At 39.3% G+C, this 19,142-nt stretch overlaps 1 protein-coding gene across 3 annotated transcripts in view; it reads right to left on the bottom strand.

Annotated features, from left to right (window-relative positions):
* Positions 1–2,709: 2,709 nt before the first annotated feature.
* The window catches only part of GLDC (glycine decarboxylase), a 196,982-nt gene continuing 180,549 nt past the window's right edge, over positions 2,710–19,142 (bottom strand). For 2 of the 3 annotated variants that reach the window (XM_078779626.1, XM_068121721.2), the window contains 3 exons: positions 16,906–17,078; positions 8,956–9,036; positions 2,710–4,599 (listed from right to left, as the gene is read on the bottom strand). In XM_078779626.1, the coding sequence (XP_078635752.1) occupies positions 4,456–4,599; positions 8,956–9,036; positions 16,906–17,078 (398 nt within the window). In that variant the 3' untranslated portion in view covers positions 2,710–4,455. The remainder of the gene's footprint in view (positions 4,600–8,955; positions 9,037–16,905; positions 17,079–19,142) is intronic. The other variant, XM_078779630.1, reaches the window with a different exon arrangement.

The following is a 19,142-nucleotide window of genomic DNA, read 5'->3' as shown; positions in this document are numbered from 1 at the left end:
CAACAATTAACTGGTTTATTGAAAGAAATACCAGGGAACAAAGAAATGTTCGGTAAGCTAAAATTCTTAAACGGAGACGTCTCCACACGGACTCGTGAAACAGACATGGAGAGAAATAAACGAAAGTAAAAAAATGTGTGTGTGGTGCATTTGTTTAGTACTTAGCTCTGAGTGGCCCTCGAACCCTGTCGGCCCTCGAACGGGTCCCCGAGTCCTTGCACGGGAAACGCACGCCTTGGCACAAAATTGTGTTCACCAGCCAGCCGCCGAACGTGAAGCGACCTGGCCCTCACTCCTTCCTCGCCGTTCGCTCCACAAAGCACCGAGGTGAGACACGAGAAGGATGCGTCGCCAAGAGTGTGCATGAACTGCGGCTGCCCACGATGCCACCCAGAGTCAGGAGAGTGCATGTGTGACTGCACGCTATTCAAACCCAGAGCCAAGAGAGATGTGTGACTGCCTGTGACCAATGCCAAGACCAAGAGAGGGAAAATGCCGGGACATGTCCTTTTTACTCCTAGTGCTCGAAAGTTCTATGATGACGTCCGCACGCGCTCCAATCAGCGAGCGCCACCGCACCACTCCACGGCTATGACCAATAATCTCCTCTCGGGGCGGGGCCTCGCGGCCCTTGTGGTGACTCGGCTGGTGGTGTCAGTGGTAATGTTCGAATGTCCGCATCCGGTGGCTTTTATGGGGTTTATTTAGTTTCGGTGCAGAGTGCATAGCTGGTGTTTCATGTGTCATAAGGAACAAAGGGAAAACCACAGAGGCACTTTACATACAGGGAGTTACCCTTATACCCTACCTAATTAACATAGATCCACCCCTCTCATGGAGACAATTATACAACCTTACACGAAATCCAGTCCAAGGGATTCCCTACTTAGTTACATGGGTGTTTCTTCTTCTTCATGACAGTCGGAGCACACCACCCTATACAATCCTATCTGGCCCTAAAGTATTTCATTGGTACCTCCCACAAACGTAACAATATGCACGTCATATTTTTTCGAGATCAGGACCAGGTTGGCCGACTGGTGGCCATTTTGTTACTTAAACGTGTCCCCAACCATTTCTTTAACATGCATGGTCCGATTTTGTTCACACTTGGCAAAAGCACAGCATATGACGCATATTTGTTGTGGAATCTATTTGCATTCTTCAACAACGTGCACCTCCCTTTATTTTGCAATCTGATGAGAGATGGCCGACAGGTAGACTGGCGGCCATTTTAGTTGTAAAAAAATCCGTTATTGACAACGTCCTCAACCATTTCTCAGATATACATTTTCCGATCTTGTTCAAACTTGGCACACAGAAAATGAATAATGGATTACATATGCATGCCATTTTTGTTTCGAGGTTATGTTTGGATGGATGGACCGAAGGTGGATGGAGGTTATGTTTTCACCCCTGTCTGTTTGTCTGCGAGCAGGATATCTGGATGTAACAAAAAGTTATGGACGGATTCGGACGAAACTTGGTGAACACGTTTAGATGTGTGACATGGACAGTTTTGATTTTGGTGAGGACCTGGATCCTGATACTGGAATTTTAAAGTGATTCTTCACCATTGAGAGATGCGGCCAAAAAGAGATAGGGCACGATATCTCAAAGAGTTGTGGATGGATTATGACAAAACATGGTGAATGAGTTGAGGAGGTGACAAGAACACAATGATTCGATTTTAGTTAAGGTCCAGATCCAGATCTGGCCTATCAGTGGGATACAAAGCAAACTGTTCAGCCTGGCGGAGGTATGCACGCACTCTACCGAGAGCCGTTTTTGTTTAGTCCTTCACCTCCCTCCATGAGTGTTTTATGGTGACAGGCCACCACAACCTGCAATAAGACATTGTGTTCAAGTCTGATCTTTTCTACTCTGTCGAGCACTCCAGCTCATGTGTATGCCATTTTCACAACTGTCTGCTCTTGTCCACCTATTGCCATTATTCATGTATGGCAAATGTATTAACTCTTTCTATTAAATACATCAGTAATAATAACAAGAAAGAAACATTAAAAAAATGCAAATCATAGAGGGATGGAATCTCAAAAAAACAACCAAACAAGAAAGTTGTCGTGCAGAGCACGATACTTGCAAAATCCCTAAAACAAACATAACTTTAAAATACTTGGTGGTTGAATTCAAAGACCAACTATGCAAATCCTCTTCAAATTTCAAGTCAATTGGACGAAAATTGAGGATTTTAGAAAATTTCACCAAAGTTGTTGACCTTTGCCCTCTTTTGACCTTTTGACTTCAAAATCAATAGAATTCTTCTTTAAGACCAACTCTACCGTTTGGTGAAGTGTTGTGAAGATCGTTTTAAAATTGTGACCTGTAAGCGATTGACATACAGACAGACAGACAGAATAACATACAAGACAAACCATATACTTGAAAAATCCTTGATTTTCACAAGTAACAATGTAGGAGTAACACCACAATACAAAGCCACTACAATACCACAATCCTCTCATGGATTACCATCACAACATGTTTTGGCATTTTACTTTTGTTGTGGGATTGTGATGGAACAATGTCAAAATATGCCAATGTAAAAGTAAAATAATAATAGTAAGGCAATAGTCAGGGCCGTACTCCACGATAATAGCAAAATGTTCTCCCAATAGTTTGTTTTGTAATTCTAAGTTTTTATTCCAGTAAACCAAGAATATAATGTAAAATAAACAGACCCACAACAAAAGTTAAGTATTTTATATTTGGAATGCAATGCATCGAGCAATATAACATATATTCACAGCTGTTACGGAGTTAAATGTTTAAGGCATCATGTTAAGGCACTTCTTCCAACGCGGTGTTTCTGTCCATGCAATCAGAGCATTACTAACAATTTATTATGGATATCATTGTGCTGGATGCACTGCAGGACAAGAGACAATGTAGAGGAAAGCAGAGCAAGAAAATAAAAAAGAGGATAAAGCAGCCAAGGAAGTAAAAAGAGCAAATCGCAATAAGAGGCATAAAAAGATGAACAATGAAGGCAAAAGAGGAGAAAGGGAACAAGATTTACATGTATCAATAGAAGAGTAGAACAAGGAACGAAAGAGAGAGATAGCAATAGATATAGAGGTAGATATAGGGATAGAGAGAGAGAGAAAGAGAGCATAGCACAGTGTTGAAGGAAAGGAGACAGGCATGGAAGGATGCCATTTGGATAAAGTCGTTAAAATGACAAAAAAAATACATATAACAATCTTGAGGAAGAAAACACAAACAAGAACACCAATTCTCAATCAAATCGGACTCCCTGCCAAGGCAAATGGTATGACTATCCTTTTTCTTTTTTCACCAACACAGCCAAAAATCACATTCAAAAAAATCTCTGGAATCTTGTAAAATCTTATGTCACTTTGTAGAAACTGAGAATTCAATCTTTTAACACCGAGGTTCTTTCGTTACTTGTGATTCTTATGAAAAGCTTGGGCGTCAAGAAGACATGTTGACCATTACAAATTTACAATAGCTCACAACAGTTTTTAACTTCAACATATTGTTTATCTGGTACAATATTTCCTTCCAACTCCATATCAATAACATCTTAAAATTCTCTCCAGCATATTGCAACCCACCACCTTATTATATTGCAAATGGAATGAAACCATCTCTCAGAACCAACACCATCCCCTTCGGCGAAAATTTTTCTAAGTCGTCCATCTTCCCACTTCTTTTCCCATACTCCTACGTCCACTCAAGTTCATTGCTGTTTCACCAAGGAGTTCCCAGCAGTACTCATAATTTGCCCTACTCTACCCACAGAAGCCATAATTATATTAGGAAACTCTTAAACAGGAAATGGACTTCGGCACCAAACAATAAAATTAACATATACAAGTGCACTTTGCTATCACTCTATTGTTGGGAACTCAGTAAGGCTTGGTCTCTTCAATTAATCATCGTTTATTATTGAAAAAAGTGCTTTATGTTTCTTATGCTTTCGGTACCTCCAGCTTTACGTGAACAAATCAGGGCGGTCATCATCTCAAAACGAAAAAGGTCTTCCATTGAGATAATTTCCAAATGTTAGTGCTTGATTCCTTAGAGTTGGTATGTTAATATTCCCTTCTTCCATGTGATTCAAACAAATATAAAAACCGACCCAATCCTCACTTGCCTTGCACAGCAGTCGGTGTAGAGTAAAGCGATGAAGCGTGCCCCTGGCATGGAATACGAGGCAGGATTCTCTCTCCCCCACCAAGATCACATCATCAGTCCTAGTTATATGTTCTGTATCTGACTGTCTTGAGAGCTCTTGAAAAAAGAAGTTCAGTATGCTGAACAAAATGACAAACGAGAATGATCTTGCCCCACCTTTCCCAACAAGGAGACAACAAGGAGCACCAAAACCTACTCTACTTAATTATTATTTCTCTTCCTGTTACTTTCTAACTCTGTGTAGCTCCTTGGCATTCACACAAGGCTAAAGATTCAAGATGAGGCCAGTTGTGATTGTGCAAATGGTGACTCGTATGTTTCCATCGGTGGACAGGTGCAGACGAGATTTTGATCACCATAGATGTCATCAATCCGTGCGATGGTTGGCCAAAACTTGGTCTCAGGCCTGACAAAAGGCTGCACACGTAGAATGCACCACACAGGAGTACAAAGGTTAAAATTAGGGAGACATTTAAATGTAACAAATAAAACGATGTTGATTTACATTATTAGAAAGAAAGAAGCACCGGTACGGTAATGCCAGTATGAAAACAAGATAAAATAATGAGAAAATTGATTGAAAATTTAACAATGATCTCCACAGGGAGTTAAAGTGTGCCTGGTGTTGGCTTAACGGTTAAAGTGGCTGGCTTAAGATCTCATTATCCTAAGTTGAAGCCCCTGTTTTTCCATTGAAATAACACCAGGTGGGTTGACTCAGCCTGTTATCCTTCCGAGATCAGCAAAATGAGTACCAGCTTACTGGGGTAATAAGCCTTTCGAGTATCCTGCGTTGGACTAGAGACCAGTCCAGGATTGTACTCCTTAGCCAATGAAACGGCCTCAACAGCTCCTATGTGCCTAATGGCGTGAAAGTAATGGGTGTTTATTCCAGGGGGCGTGTTCAATCTAGAAGTTTCCATTCTCATAGTCCCTGCCTTTATCTGTACATCCCCCCCATTTGGAATTTCACTACGACTGTTCCTCTCTCTCTCTCTCTCTCTCTCTCTCTCTCTCTCTCTCTCTCCTTAACAATCAACAATCTTGTGTCCTCCCAAGTGTGATGACTATGTAAGAGGCTGTGTCAGTAAACTTTGATTTCCTCCTTTCCTTTGCCCCCAAATTATCTTCCTAACCTGCAGTGACTTCAACTGTTACCATTCCAGTTGGCCTCTCGAGCCTCACAGCACTGTCCATAGTATTTAACGAAGACCTTTAGTGATACCTCGGCCTTATATCCAATTTATTGGATTCCCAATCAATATTTATCCAATTAACTCACACATTGTCTTCTTAACTTGACCATGTCCAACTTCCCCTCCATTCTTCCACAGTTAGCTTTGGCTCTTCAGATGTACTGTTAAAAGTGTCAGCTTCTCTGGTGGTCTTTATTGAACCACCAAGGCACTATCATGCCCAGTCGTTTCATCAGGGTCAGGTTGATTTGCCTTCAAGTCTGCCATCTCATCAAAACTCAAGCTTTTGGGTCTCACTATCTGCCATGATCCTTCCTGGGAAAACCACATTCCCAAGCTGGCCTCCAAAGCGAGTCGCCGACTGGGCATCCTCTGTCGTGCGAAGTCCTTCCTTGGCACACCTGAGCTCCTCACCACATACAAGGCTTTCATCCGCAGCTCAATTGAATACTGTTCCCCCCTCTGGGCTGGTGCTCCTGCCTCACACCTAGCTCGGCTTAATGCTGTTGAAACCAAAGCTTTCAGAATCATTGGAATCTCCTGCGATGAAGCTAACTCCGAGGACCTTTCACTCACTCATCGCAGGCAGGTTGGTGATCTTTCTGTCTTCTACCGACTCCTCTCCGGTCTAGCTCCCCCAGCTCTGTCTGTGCTCTGTCACTCAAATATTCCGACAGGTCGCACAAGATCTCCCAGCAATCCTCTTTTTTTTTTTTCTTTTTTTTTTTTGTATACTGAATCGAGGCTCGTGAAAGAGCTAACATTTATTTCACAAACAAATCAACCAGACAAACAAAATATACAAAAAGAGGGAGCGGAAGACAAGATGGGGAGAGAAGGGGTAAGGGGAAGGGGTACCTCTTCTGGTGAAACTGCCAAAATCAAGACTCTCTGCTCACCTTCACTCTGTCATTCCTCTTTTTTTCCCACCTCTGGAACAAACTCCCTCACTCTCTTCAATCCCACTCCTCCCTCCAAGTCTTTAAAACAGCTGTACACCACCATCTCTTATCTTCCCCCATCCAAAACCTTGATCTCTTCTACCCCCGTTAATTCACCCCCAGATCCACTTTTTTGAAATACCAACTTCTTTCCTGGAAGTTCTAGCAGTGTCCATATGTTTTATACCTTTCCCACCCCCCCCCCTCCACACCCCCCGCCTTCCCATGCCTCCTCCCCCCACCCCCCCGCCTTCCCATGCCTCCTCCCCCCAAACGCTCTCCCTCCCACGGATCTTCCGTTGTCACTGTTCTCTGCTGTTGTACTTGTGTGCTTCCCTCTCTCTCCCCATCTTGTCTTCCGCTCCCTTTTTTGTATGTTTTGTGTGTCCATGTTTTTTTGTGATTGATGTTTGCTCTTACTCTTACACGAGCATCGATCTTGTATACAAAAAATAACTACAACAACAAAAAAAACGGACTGATCCACTCCCTCTTCATCTCTGATCATCAACAGTGCCTGGGACTCATTTGTCAACAAATTATTCTCGACTTCATCAGTCCATGACTTCACAACTACAGCTATTCTGTTCAACATCTGATCTCTGCTACAATGATTGATGCAGTGGGATAACTGCCCGAACGCAGTCTGCCTTTTCCTGCTAAAAAACCAACTTCACCAAGAGTAGCCAGAATTTTCTCCGTAAAGCTCGCAACCATTGTGTTTATGTCCTCGGACATGCAAAAACTAAACATCAGTCCCATCGGAGGTCTGAACTTATCTGAGGAACAGACTCTCTCACCATTAACAGTCACCGAGAAGTCGATGGCACACCATCGCAAATCCCCACCTAAAGCAAAGTTGAAAGATGGCAAAAAGTTCCACCAGGAATGACCCAATATCAAATTTGTAATTAAAAAAAAATCTTCTGTTTTGATCGTTACATATTTCCTGCGTCCCCCAATGTTGATTGCATATACAAAGTTTTATTAATATAATGTTAAAAAATTGGCCCATAATTGCATTTTTGGGTAATTGACCTTTTGACCCCGCCCCAGGGCACCAGTGAATGGGGCCAAAACGAATACTGCTCTTGTACGTTCTTGCCATGTGATGAACATAACCATTAAGTTTGGTAACTTTCTTCACAACCGTTTCTGCACAACATTACTCTATCTCTGCACAACAAGAGATTGAGTAATGGACGGATGGACAGACAGACAGACTAACAATAACTTGGTTGGTAGTTGGTCGTTGTTGGTCGTCTGTCTCTCCAACATGCTTATTGGCTCTTCATTCATGATTGAATGATGGGGGTGCTGCTTATGCTCAGGTTGATACCTTCAACTCTGTATTTCAGAAAATACCAGTTTCTTATTTCTTTACGCCTTGCACCTATTATGTCCTCCCTCATTCAAAATGTTCAACAACATTTGAACTTACCTCCTGTGAAGTTGGAGAAATTAATAGTCGCTCTGGACTTGTCATCTTGATAGTAGTGGACGAGTCAGTGGATATGATGCACCAGGTCTTTAGCATTATAAAAGGGTGCATTTCCTCTACTTACTGTACTTTCTCTGCTCCTTTCCCGATCACTCTACGAGGGCCAACTACATCCAACATGAACGTTTGCCAATTTTACCTAATTTCATAGAAATGGTGTGACCATGCAATCACCCTCCTAACTATAGATGCTTCCTGCTAGTCTTCTTTGATCCACCAAGGTGCCATCACGTCTGGAAGTTTAATCAGGTAGATTGCTTTGGCCTGCAGCCCATCATCTCACCACTGATTGGTCCATATCTTTATCTCAGTGCATAGACAGCGGAGAGTTTAAAAGGAAGAATTAAATATTTGGCAAAACGATAAAATATTGTTTCTTTAAAAATTGCCCCCAGAAATAAATACCAAAAAACCGCCATCTAAATATACTGTATATAGATGGTGTAGCAAGCTTGATATCTCTAAATAATAAAAAAAGAATTACAAAATTTACTATCTACCAACACAGTAGCGTGATTAAATTTTATATTCGGACCAAACACTGTCAGGAACACTACAAAATGTATAACCAGACGATACACTTCTTCTTCATTCATATGCAGCCCAGGGAGGGATGCGGGTAGCATCATTGGCTGAGGGCATAGCTGTGCCGCTGATGCAATGCCCCCTGCTGGTTAGGGCAGGAATTTGTAATTTGTTCAGGGTGCTGGTGATAACTTGCCGACTCTTCGTGAAGGACACCGTGGTATCTTTAACGTCCACCAACTAATGTCGGTAACCAAAAAAGGGGACCAAAAAACAACAACAACCACGGTTCCAGAAAAAGGCCAACCCCCACTTTGCGGGGAAAAATGGCCTCCAAAGGTGGTTATATATTTAACTAATGTCGGTAGACGGGATGTCCGTTTAACGTCCATCCGAGGGACGGCACACACATTGATGAATCACCTGCCTGTGAAACACCTCTATAACAGTTTATAGCTGGGTCGGGAATTCAAACCCAGGCTAGAAAGCTTAGAGGTGAGTATGCGCTACTGAGCAGGGAACCAACTGCATTATCTTACCACTTTCGGATTTCTCTCTCCCCATCCCCATTCTTTTTTACGATAGGAAACGTGGCAGAGAGGAAACCTACCAGAGGAAAGGCCGCAACTTCACGTGAATATGGTCTGTCCCAATGTATCGCTGAGATACAGGCCAGAGTATGTGGCGCCATCTGAAGAATGCATGAAACAAAATAATGATTCACCAAGGTTGTTGTGATACAACAAATAGATTGTTGTGTAACAATAACATTGCATATGCAGGAGGAACAACCAAAAAGTATGAGACAAACTTGAGCAATGCGACTATGTCGCCATTATGCCTCCACATAGTCCCACAACAGGTAGATGCCATCACTCTGCATATGTATGGGTAGGGGATCACGTTTGTGAAGTTTCGTGTTGATCGGATAAGGTTAGTTTTTCGATACAAGATGGCTGCCAAACCACGTGACCTATGACATCATCATTTCCAAACTATATGCAACAGTGCTGTTAGATGATATTTGTAAAATTTTGCATCGATAGGGTGAGCGGTTTCAGAGATATATTATTTAATATTTTCCTTCAATCCAACATGGCTCCGAAACCATGTGATCTATGATGTCATAAATTTAATATTTCAATACAAATGGGTCATAGATCATGTGCATGTAATTTCAGATTTTTAGGATAAGGAATTCGAATAAAACATTTTTAGCTGGTATACCACTTCACCTATGATGTCATAACCATCATGCTTTTGTTCCCCATTTGGAATACTTGACAATGTGCCAAGACTCAAATTTTTCCATTCAGCTGTTTCTGAGGAATAATTTTTAATTATTTACTTTTAATCCAAGGTGGCTGCCATACAATGTGACCTATGACGTCACAATTATTATAAAAACATTCTGCATGGGTGTCACTCCGACTCTGAAAGTTTCGTCTCAATTGGACATGTGGTTGCTGAGAAAAACGAGGTTTAGCCCGTATGGATGTACGTACGGACGGACGGACGGAAGGAAGGAAGGACGGACGGACAACCCGAAGACATAATGCCTCCGGCGACTTTGTTGGTGGAGGCATAAAAAACCAGTACCTTAACTTTCCATTCATATTTCTGCCAAGTCAGAGATTTGCCAAACAAATCGCGTTACACATTGGCAGAAACATTGGCAGAAACATTTCTTGAAATTCATCGTTCCATTCCCAAGATGAAGGGCCCCCAGCCTGTGCTCCTCAGGCACACCATGGGGCCACACAGCAGGTGCACACATCTCTCAAAATACCACCTGTCACTGCGCTGAATATGGACGAGAGATCCTCTTTGTTTTTTAAGTTTTATGGCGTTTTCAGAACCGCAAGGCTCTATATACGCCACACGCCTAGACAAAACAGAGGTGAATGTAGAAGCCTTTAGTTAATCTATAGCTGAGTTTCTTAATAATGGTTTCCGAGTTTGAAGAAGAAGAAGTATCAGGAGGTGAGTTTCTCCGTTATGTTTTCTGAGTTTGAAGAAGAAGAAGAAGAAAAATTATCAGGAGCTGTGTTTTTCCTTAATGCTTTCCGAGTTTGAAGAAGTATCAGGAGATGAGTTTCTCCGTCTTGTTTTTTGAGTTGAATAATTTTTTTGGTTAAGTTTGAAGAAGATCTGGCGATGTTTTTTGACAGAAGCGAAGGGAACAATAAAATGATCACTTATGTTGATGTTTTGCCAATCTCATTAGTACCTGAGTTTCTTCCTCCTACTTTAAAGAAGTAAATAAGCGCTAATGATTTATTCATGCTGTTTCGCCGTAATCTGTTTGTTTACAATCACAACAATGAAATTATGACAAATAAGAATAAAGATGAAGCATTTTATAACTTGAAAAAACATTTGATGTAGTGTCTCATCCATATATATTACTAAACTAGCATAAAAACCGGTCAAAATGACAGGTTGGAATAGTTGATTCAACGTGCGGACTGATCCACTCCCTGGGGTAGGTGAGCGTGCCAGACTCTGAAGTGTCGGCCTTGTGTGATGTGTGCTTATATCTTCTTTATTTATGAGACATCCTATGGACATAAATGAACACTAGTTTTACTCTGCACACGCTGCACATCAAGTGCAGCGAATTTCACCTTTGCCTTGTATTTATTGTTATATATCTATAAAAAAACGCTTCTGTACATCGCCCTTGATGCTCGGTTTGCAAGCTACTGTCTACAGTTCTAATAAAAGACATAATTACTCTTTTATGGAAAATGTTTTTGAGTTTGTTTTATCCTCAAAAATAGACCGGAGTGAACACACATTCGTGTGAAAAGATTGGCCTTTATAACCTACGCTTATGAAGGGAGATAGACATCTGTACAAACACACAAACTGACATTGTGTTTTACATGATAGATTGTATTGCTGTATATGCATTATGTTGTTCAAATACAATCTAAAAGAAGTAACAAATATTTCATGGGAATTTCCCCAGCCTCCCGACTAATTAATTAAATTTTTGGATTTTCTTGTGTAAATATGGAGGAGGTATGACAGCTTTTCTTGCATATAAATGAATCATTACACTTAGTTATAACAATAGCTGTTTTCTTTAAATTTTCAGATTTCACTCCAGATTCCAGCACTTATTTAGTCTTTGAGATCTGATCCTCAAACCCGAATACACATTTTTATTACAGTGTATACTTTAATTCGTCTTTGAGAGTAGATTGTGTTTCCAAGGAAAGGCACGTTTGAATAGGCCGAAACAAAATGCTGCCCAAGACCCCTGCAAGGTGATGTTGAGCTGACCAGGGATAAAGCCTTTCATTAAGGTAAGCTGTTATTTCTCTTCAAAAGGGGGTGTTTATATTTATCCAAACACTCAGTTTTCATTCATGCACTCCTTTGGAATTCCCTTGGTATGCATATGCATGCAGCGTTTGGGGCCACGAGGTTTCATGGTTTTGGAGTTATGGAAGACACACACACACACACACACACACACACACACACACACACACACACACACACACACACACACACACACACACACACACACACACACACACACACACACACACACACACACACAGCCTATTATTATTAGCTCTTCTCGCAGAAGAAAGCTGCATAAAACAACCAAGAAAAGCTACACAAGGAAAGGCCTTTGCTGTTTCAAACCATACCTGGGTTCCTCTACAGCTGCAGACATTCACAAATAGCACATGCATGGGAATCCCAATGCTACACACCCCCTCAGCCACCAGACCGGCTTCATCACTTGTTTGCCAGTCATCAGCTACAGTGTAGAGTAGACAGACACGCGCACCACCAAGGCTCCCAAGTATGTACCAGTGCAATGCCAATAGCAGTTAACATATAAATAACAGGACCCAATCATGTCTCTCACCATGCATGGGGATTAATTTATTGAAATTATCCCACCTGGGGTAATTGATTAGGTGAGAGTTGATTGGTTATTCCCTCCAATTACAGGTGAGAGACATGATTGGGTCTTGCTATTCATAAATATAGATATATTTTTGCTTGGCATGATCTACAAATTAGAGGTGCTCAAGTAATCACCTACTCCCCCATGAGAGCTTCATGGAGAAAATTGGCTATTCTCCGATTCTGTCTGTGATAAGGTTGCAACAACTTCAGTTAGTTTGCTTTAGAAAAATTGATTAAAATCAACAGAACATTGATCGAACTATGCTAAGCAGCATGGGAATCGAGGAGCTGACATTTCTGGCATTTAACTTTCATTGTGGCAAAATCGATCAATGTTAGCCTTCACAAGCAAGACCACGCAATTCTTCATTCTGCTTTTTAAATAGACTCCCAACATAGCAAGGTTGGTGAGAGCGGTCTTTATGCTCACAATGGTAACAAGTAAAACAACATATTTTTCTAAAAGGTAGTCCTTTTGTTGAGACTACTGTCTGCATAATTTGAGCATGCAAACAATAGCCTATATTTTCGCTACAACCGTTACAATGCAAATGAAAACAAGAAAGAGCAATCAGAGATTGCAGACCCTCGCCAGGACGTATTTTCAGTGGTTTTTAAGGCTTTTGTGTTAAAACAAATATGGCGGCCGAACCACGTGAAGAATGGCAGCCGAACCACATGATCAATGACGTCATAGTTTTTTTTCTCTCCACCAATTTATCCCAAGATGATGCTCAATTAATTTCATCTTGATCGGATGACGTTTTGTACTTGTCAAATTATGACGTCATAACAGAGGCACCTATGACATCATTATTAACATGTTATTCTACATGGAGAGCTCTTTACAATGAGTTATGTCTCAATGTTTTCTATTCAGCACTTTCGGAGATATAGAGGTGCATTTTTTCGGTTTTTCCAAGATGGGGACCGAACCACGTGACCATTATTTGTTTTCGAAACCAATTTATTCCTAGATTATGCTCAATAAATTTCATCTTGATCGGATGAAGTTTTGTACTTGTCAAATTATGACATCATAATGGAGGCACCTATGACATCATCATTAACATGTTATTCTACATGGAGAGTTCTTTACAATGAGCCATGTCTCAATTTTTTTCTATGCAGCACTTTCGGAGATACAGAGGTGCAAAGTTTTTCCAATATGGCGGCTATACCACGTGACGTATGACATCATATTTATAATTTAAAAATTATACAGATAGAGTTGCACCCATGGTGAAAATCGGACCAATGGTTGCAGAGAAAATAATATTTATTCTGTGCGGACAAACAAACAGACAAACAGACAAATGAAAAATCGGTCATAGACCAAGGACTCGGAATGCACTTTTTTTTATCAGCCATTTGGACAAATATGGCGGCCGAACCACGTGACCGATGACGTCATCTTTATTTGTTTTCTAAACTAATTTATTCCTTGATGATGCTCAAGAAATTTCATCTTGATCGGATGAAGTTTTGTACTTGTCGAATTATGACGTAATAATGGAGGCACATATGACATCATCATTAACATATTTTATTCCCCATGGAGAGTTCTTTACAATGAGCCATGTCTCAATTTTTTCTATTCAGCACTTTTGGGGATATAGAGGTGCAAAGTTTTTCCGATTTTCCAAAATGGCAGAAGAACCACGTGACCGATGACGTCATCATTATTTTTTTCCTCCACCAGTTTATCCCGACATGGCACTCAAGAAATTGCATCTTGATTGGATGAAGTTTTGTATTTGTCGAATTATCACGTCATAATGGTGGCACCAATGACATCATCAATAACATATTTTATTCCCTGTGGAGAGTTCTTTACAATGAGCCATGTCTCAATTTTTTCTATTCAGCACTTTCGGAGATATAGAGGTGCAATATTTTTCGGTTTTTCCAAGATGGTGGCCGATGACGTCATTATTATTTTTTCTCCACCAGTTTATGCCGACATGGCACTCAAGATATTGCATCTTGATTGGATGAAGTTTTGCACTTGTCGAATTATCGAATTATGACGTCATAATGGAGGCCTTGGGCCGAGAGAGTTAAAAATTGGGCACAGTCTATTCCAGGTCAAGACAAATATGTGTGTAAAGTTTGGCGATTCTACGTGCAACGGTGTATACGTAGTACTGCGAACAAACAGACAAACAGACAGACAAACCAACCGACCAACATACTTGCCGGAATCTTTTCCGGCAAGTAACAAACAAACAAACGGACTCAAGTCCCTCGCTTCTGGCGAGGGTAACTAGGATGGCACTAGGTAGCGCATACCCTCATCAGGCTGAACAGTTGACGTTTTGTACACCACTGATCGGAAGCATCGGCATACGGACCTGAACCAAAATATAAGTAATTGTCACCTATCCAATTCATCCACGACGTTTTGTCAATACTTGTCCACAACATTTTGAAATATTGTGCTGTATATAATTTTTGGCCCCAATCTCTCAATGGTGAAGAATCACTGAGAAAATAAAAAAAATTATAGTACTCGGATCCAGATCTTCACCAAAATATAAACAATTCATCCTCGTCACACACCCTACTTGTCTACTCCATTTTGTCCAAACCCCTCCATAACTTTTTTTAGATATCCTGCTCACAGTCATATAAACAAACAGACAGACATACAAACAACCAAGAAAGATGTCGTGCATAGCACGATACTTGCAGAATCCAAATAAACAATAGTTGTCATGGAAACAGCAATTTGGTAATTTGGAAAATTTGACCTATCAAGTGCTTTAGATGATGGAATGTTGTGCACAACAAATTTGGTCGATACATATTCTAATTGCGTTCTAATAGGCGTTTTATATGTTTTGGATGGCATCGACCCTGACCTTGGACTAATTTTTACCACATTTTCTACACATATACTACACATGCATACAAACAAGCTGTGTAAGTTTCAATCTGATATCTTGAAAAATTCCTGAGGTTTGGCAATAATAAAACCACAAAAATATCCTATTTTATTATAATGGGGTGAAATTGTTGTCATGGACACCGTTTTTTCTTTTCCACATGGGGCTTTCTCTTTGCCACGTGAGACATTTCCCTATGCAACAAACAAAGATGAGCAGAACCTGAAAAAAAGAAAGCCTAATTAAATTCAATGATTCTATTTTGCACCCTCTTAGCTTGGTACTAAAGTGGTTTACCAATTTATAGACCTTTTGGTATATTTTGTGACAACTTATTTTGTCAAATCTCCAACGGGACTCGACTTGTATCGAAAGCAGCCGGAAGGGCAATGAAGTCTGGACATGTATCTAGGTGATGACGGGTTTGTTCAAAGAACGAAACCTCAAAATATGAGGAAAGCGATGGTAAGCAAGTAAAAAAATGTCCCATCTCTATTATTGACCAATTCGGGCTTGAGCAGCCTCTTGGTAACCAATGGAGATGCGGTTAGAGCCTCATGGTAACCAATAGAAATGCAGACCAGCTTCTCCTCCATGGAAACTCACAAATGGCATTTGTCTTCGGGGTCTTCAGGGTCTTAGTGATCTACATAGGTCGTAGGGGTCTAAAGGCCAGTTATTGGGGGTCTATGCTGCCTTGTTGGGCCTTAAAGGGTCTTAAGGTTATAAACAGGCTTAGGGGGCCTTGGAGGGTCTGAAGGGTCTAAGCCTAAGGGGTCTAAAGAGTGTAAAAGTTTGAAGGGTATAAATGGTATTAAAAGTTCCCAAGTGTATAAAGGGTTAAAAATGGTCTCATGGGGTCTAAAATGTCTAATGTGTCTAAAAGGTGCAAGGGCTCTAAAGGTCTACATCTCTAAAAGGTATGTTCCAATTATCCGTAATTAATAGAGGTAATTAACAGAAGTAGTCAAGGTCCAACTCACATTCAAACAGTAAGTAATTAATGGACATACTCACAGGGGTCGACCAAGACTTCACCTAGGTGACGGTTCGCCATACACCCGTGTTTTTCAGTTTTACCTATTGTATCTACACATAGGTATCAAGTGACTCGGGTGAAAATTGACAATTTATGTGACCTTGACTTTGGACGTCAAAAACAATAGCCTTCCAGCTTGTCACTACCTCTGCTGCCAGGTAGTGAGGTTCGTGAAGGTCGGAGTACAATATGTGATCTGTAGGTGATTGACATACAAACAAACAAACAGACAGAATAACAGACCAACCTGACAAATATAATTGCGAATCTTCAATTTGCAAGTGACAAAGAAGACAGACAGGGGTGAAAGCATAACCTCCGTCCAACTGCGGTGGTGGACGTAATAACATCAGCATGTGCAGGGTATGTGGTAAGATACATTTGGAGTGTGTCAATTTGCATATGCATTTTGAAGAATGTGAATGCATTTACCTCCTTGATCAAGCACGAAACATGTATGGTAGTTTTGTTTTTCCAGGTTAGCACAGTAAATGCACAAGGATAAGTGCCACTGGGAAAGTGGAGGTGACAGGCAAAATAGACAACATCTGTGCGGCTGAGAAGTGAAAAAATGTTGGGTGAATTTGAGGGACGAAAAGGTGCAGTGGTATTCTTCAGGCGGAATTTATTTTTCCTATTTGGCCCTAACTACTTTGCAGTGCAAGTTGCAGCTGTGGATGAATCAAACGGAACAAACCTTGAGTGGGTTGACACGCGGATCCATACGTCCATTCTCCACATCAGCAATTTCTCCACGAATTGCAATTATGGCATCGCAAAAGCGGTCAAGTTCGTCCCGGTCTTCAGATTCGGTGGGTTCCACCATCAATGTACCGGGCACTGGCCATGACATGGTAGGTGAGTGGAAACCTACACCATGGAAACACAAAAATTCAGAGATGGTGGGTGATACATTGGCCGAGAAATAGTAACGGAAATGCTAATTTATGTTCACTCAAGCAGGCTCATAAGTAATCTGTTAAACATGGCAAACCTGCCACCAAATGAATGAAAAAATGAAAAAACAAAATCAAACAAGAGTATGGTAGAAACCATCATCTTTATTACCCCCACTTGTAAAAAGCCCATCAAAATGATGGGTTGGAACAGTTTATTCGACGGTGCAGCCTCGTGAGCGTGCAAAAGTCTTAAGCCTCGGCCTAGTGTCAAGTGTGCTTGTATCTTCTTTATTTATTAGACATCCAACGGATACCTGGTGTTGGCCTAATGGTTATGGTGGCGGGCTTGGGATCCTAAGATGCTGAGTTCGAATCAGCCGTTGAATTAACACCAGATGGAGTTGACTCAGCCTGTCATCCTTCGGAGGTTGGTGAAATGAGTACCAGGGTCCTGGCTCCTCTCTCTCGAAGGTTGGTGGCAGGATTTGCACTCCAGCTGCTGCAGAAACACCTCATTCCGTAGCATACACAGTTGTGTGTGTCGGGATGATGCTGAGGAGTCGTCCAAGGATGCAACGACGTGCTGATCCAGCGTATGCTCCCATATATGTATGTATACTGTATGTATACTGTATGTATACTGTATATATATATATATATATATATATATATATACGTATATATATCACATCACATGCAGCGAATTTCACCTCACTGTATCTTTGTATTTATTGTTATTAATAAAAAAAGCTTCTGTATCTACTGTAAAATAACAATAAAAAGTATTTATTGTTATTAATAAAAAAGATTCTGTACTGTATAATAACAATAAAAAGTATTTATTGTTATTAATAAAAAAGATTCTGTACTGTATAATAACAATAAAAAGTATTTATTGTTATTAATAAAAAAGCTTCTGTACTGTATAATAACAATAAAAAGTATTTATTGTTATTAATAAAAAAGCTTCTGTACTGTATAATAACAATAAAAAGTATTTATTGTTATTAATTTTAAAAAGCTTCTGTACTGTATAATAACAATAAAAAGTTTTAATGTTATTAATAAAAAAGATTCTGTACTGTATAATAACAATAAAAAGTATTTATTGTTATTAATAAAAAAGATTCTGTACTGTATAATAAAAAGAAAAAGTATTTATTGTTATTAATAAAAAAGATTCTGTACTGTATAAAAAAAATAAAAAGTATTTATTGTTATTAATAAAAAAGATTCTGTACTGTATAAAAAAAATAAAAAGTATTTATTGTTATTAATTAAAAAACTTTTGTACTGTATAACAATAAAAGTATTTATTGTTATTTATAAAAAAGATTCTGTACTGTATAATAACAATAAAATATATTTATTGTTATTAATAAAAAAGATTCTGTACTGTATAATAATAAAAAAAAGTATTTATTGTTATTAATAAAAAAAGCTTCTGTACTGTATAATAACAATAAAAGTATTCATTGTTATTAATAAAAAAGATTCTGTACTGTATAATAACAATAAAAGTATTTATTGTTATTAATAAAAAAGCTTCTGTACTGTATAATAACAATAAAAAGTATTTATTGTTATTAATAAAAAAGCTTCTGTACTGTATAATAACAATAAAAGTATTTATTGTTATTAATAAAAAAGCTTCTGTACTGTATAATAACAATAAAAGTATTTATTGTTATTAATAAAAAAGCTTTTGTACTGTATAACAATAAATGTATTTATTGTTATTAATAAAAAAGATTCTGTACTGTATAATAACAATAAAAAGTATTTATTGTTATTAATAAAAAAGCTTCTGTGCTGTATAATAACAATAAAAAGTATTTATTGTTATTAATAAAAAAGCTTCTGTACTGTATAATAACAATAAAAAGTATTTATTGTTATTAATAAAAAAGCTTTTGTACTGTACAACAATAAAAGTATTTATTGTTATTAATAAAAAAGCTTTTGTACTGTACAACAATAAAAGTATTTATTGTTATTAATAAAAAAGATTCTGTACTGTATAATAACAATAAAA

Source organism: Myxine glutinosa, chromosome 1 (genome assembly GCF_964187855.1).
Source record: "Myxine glutinosa chromosome 1, kmMyxGlut1.1, whole genome shotgun sequence".
In the NCBI taxonomy this organism is placed as follows: Eukaryota; Metazoa; Chordata; class Myxini; order Myxiniformes; family Myxinidae; genus Myxine; species Myxine glutinosa.
Note: the sequence above shows the minus strand (reverse complement) of the source record. Positions and strands in the feature narration are given on the sequence as shown.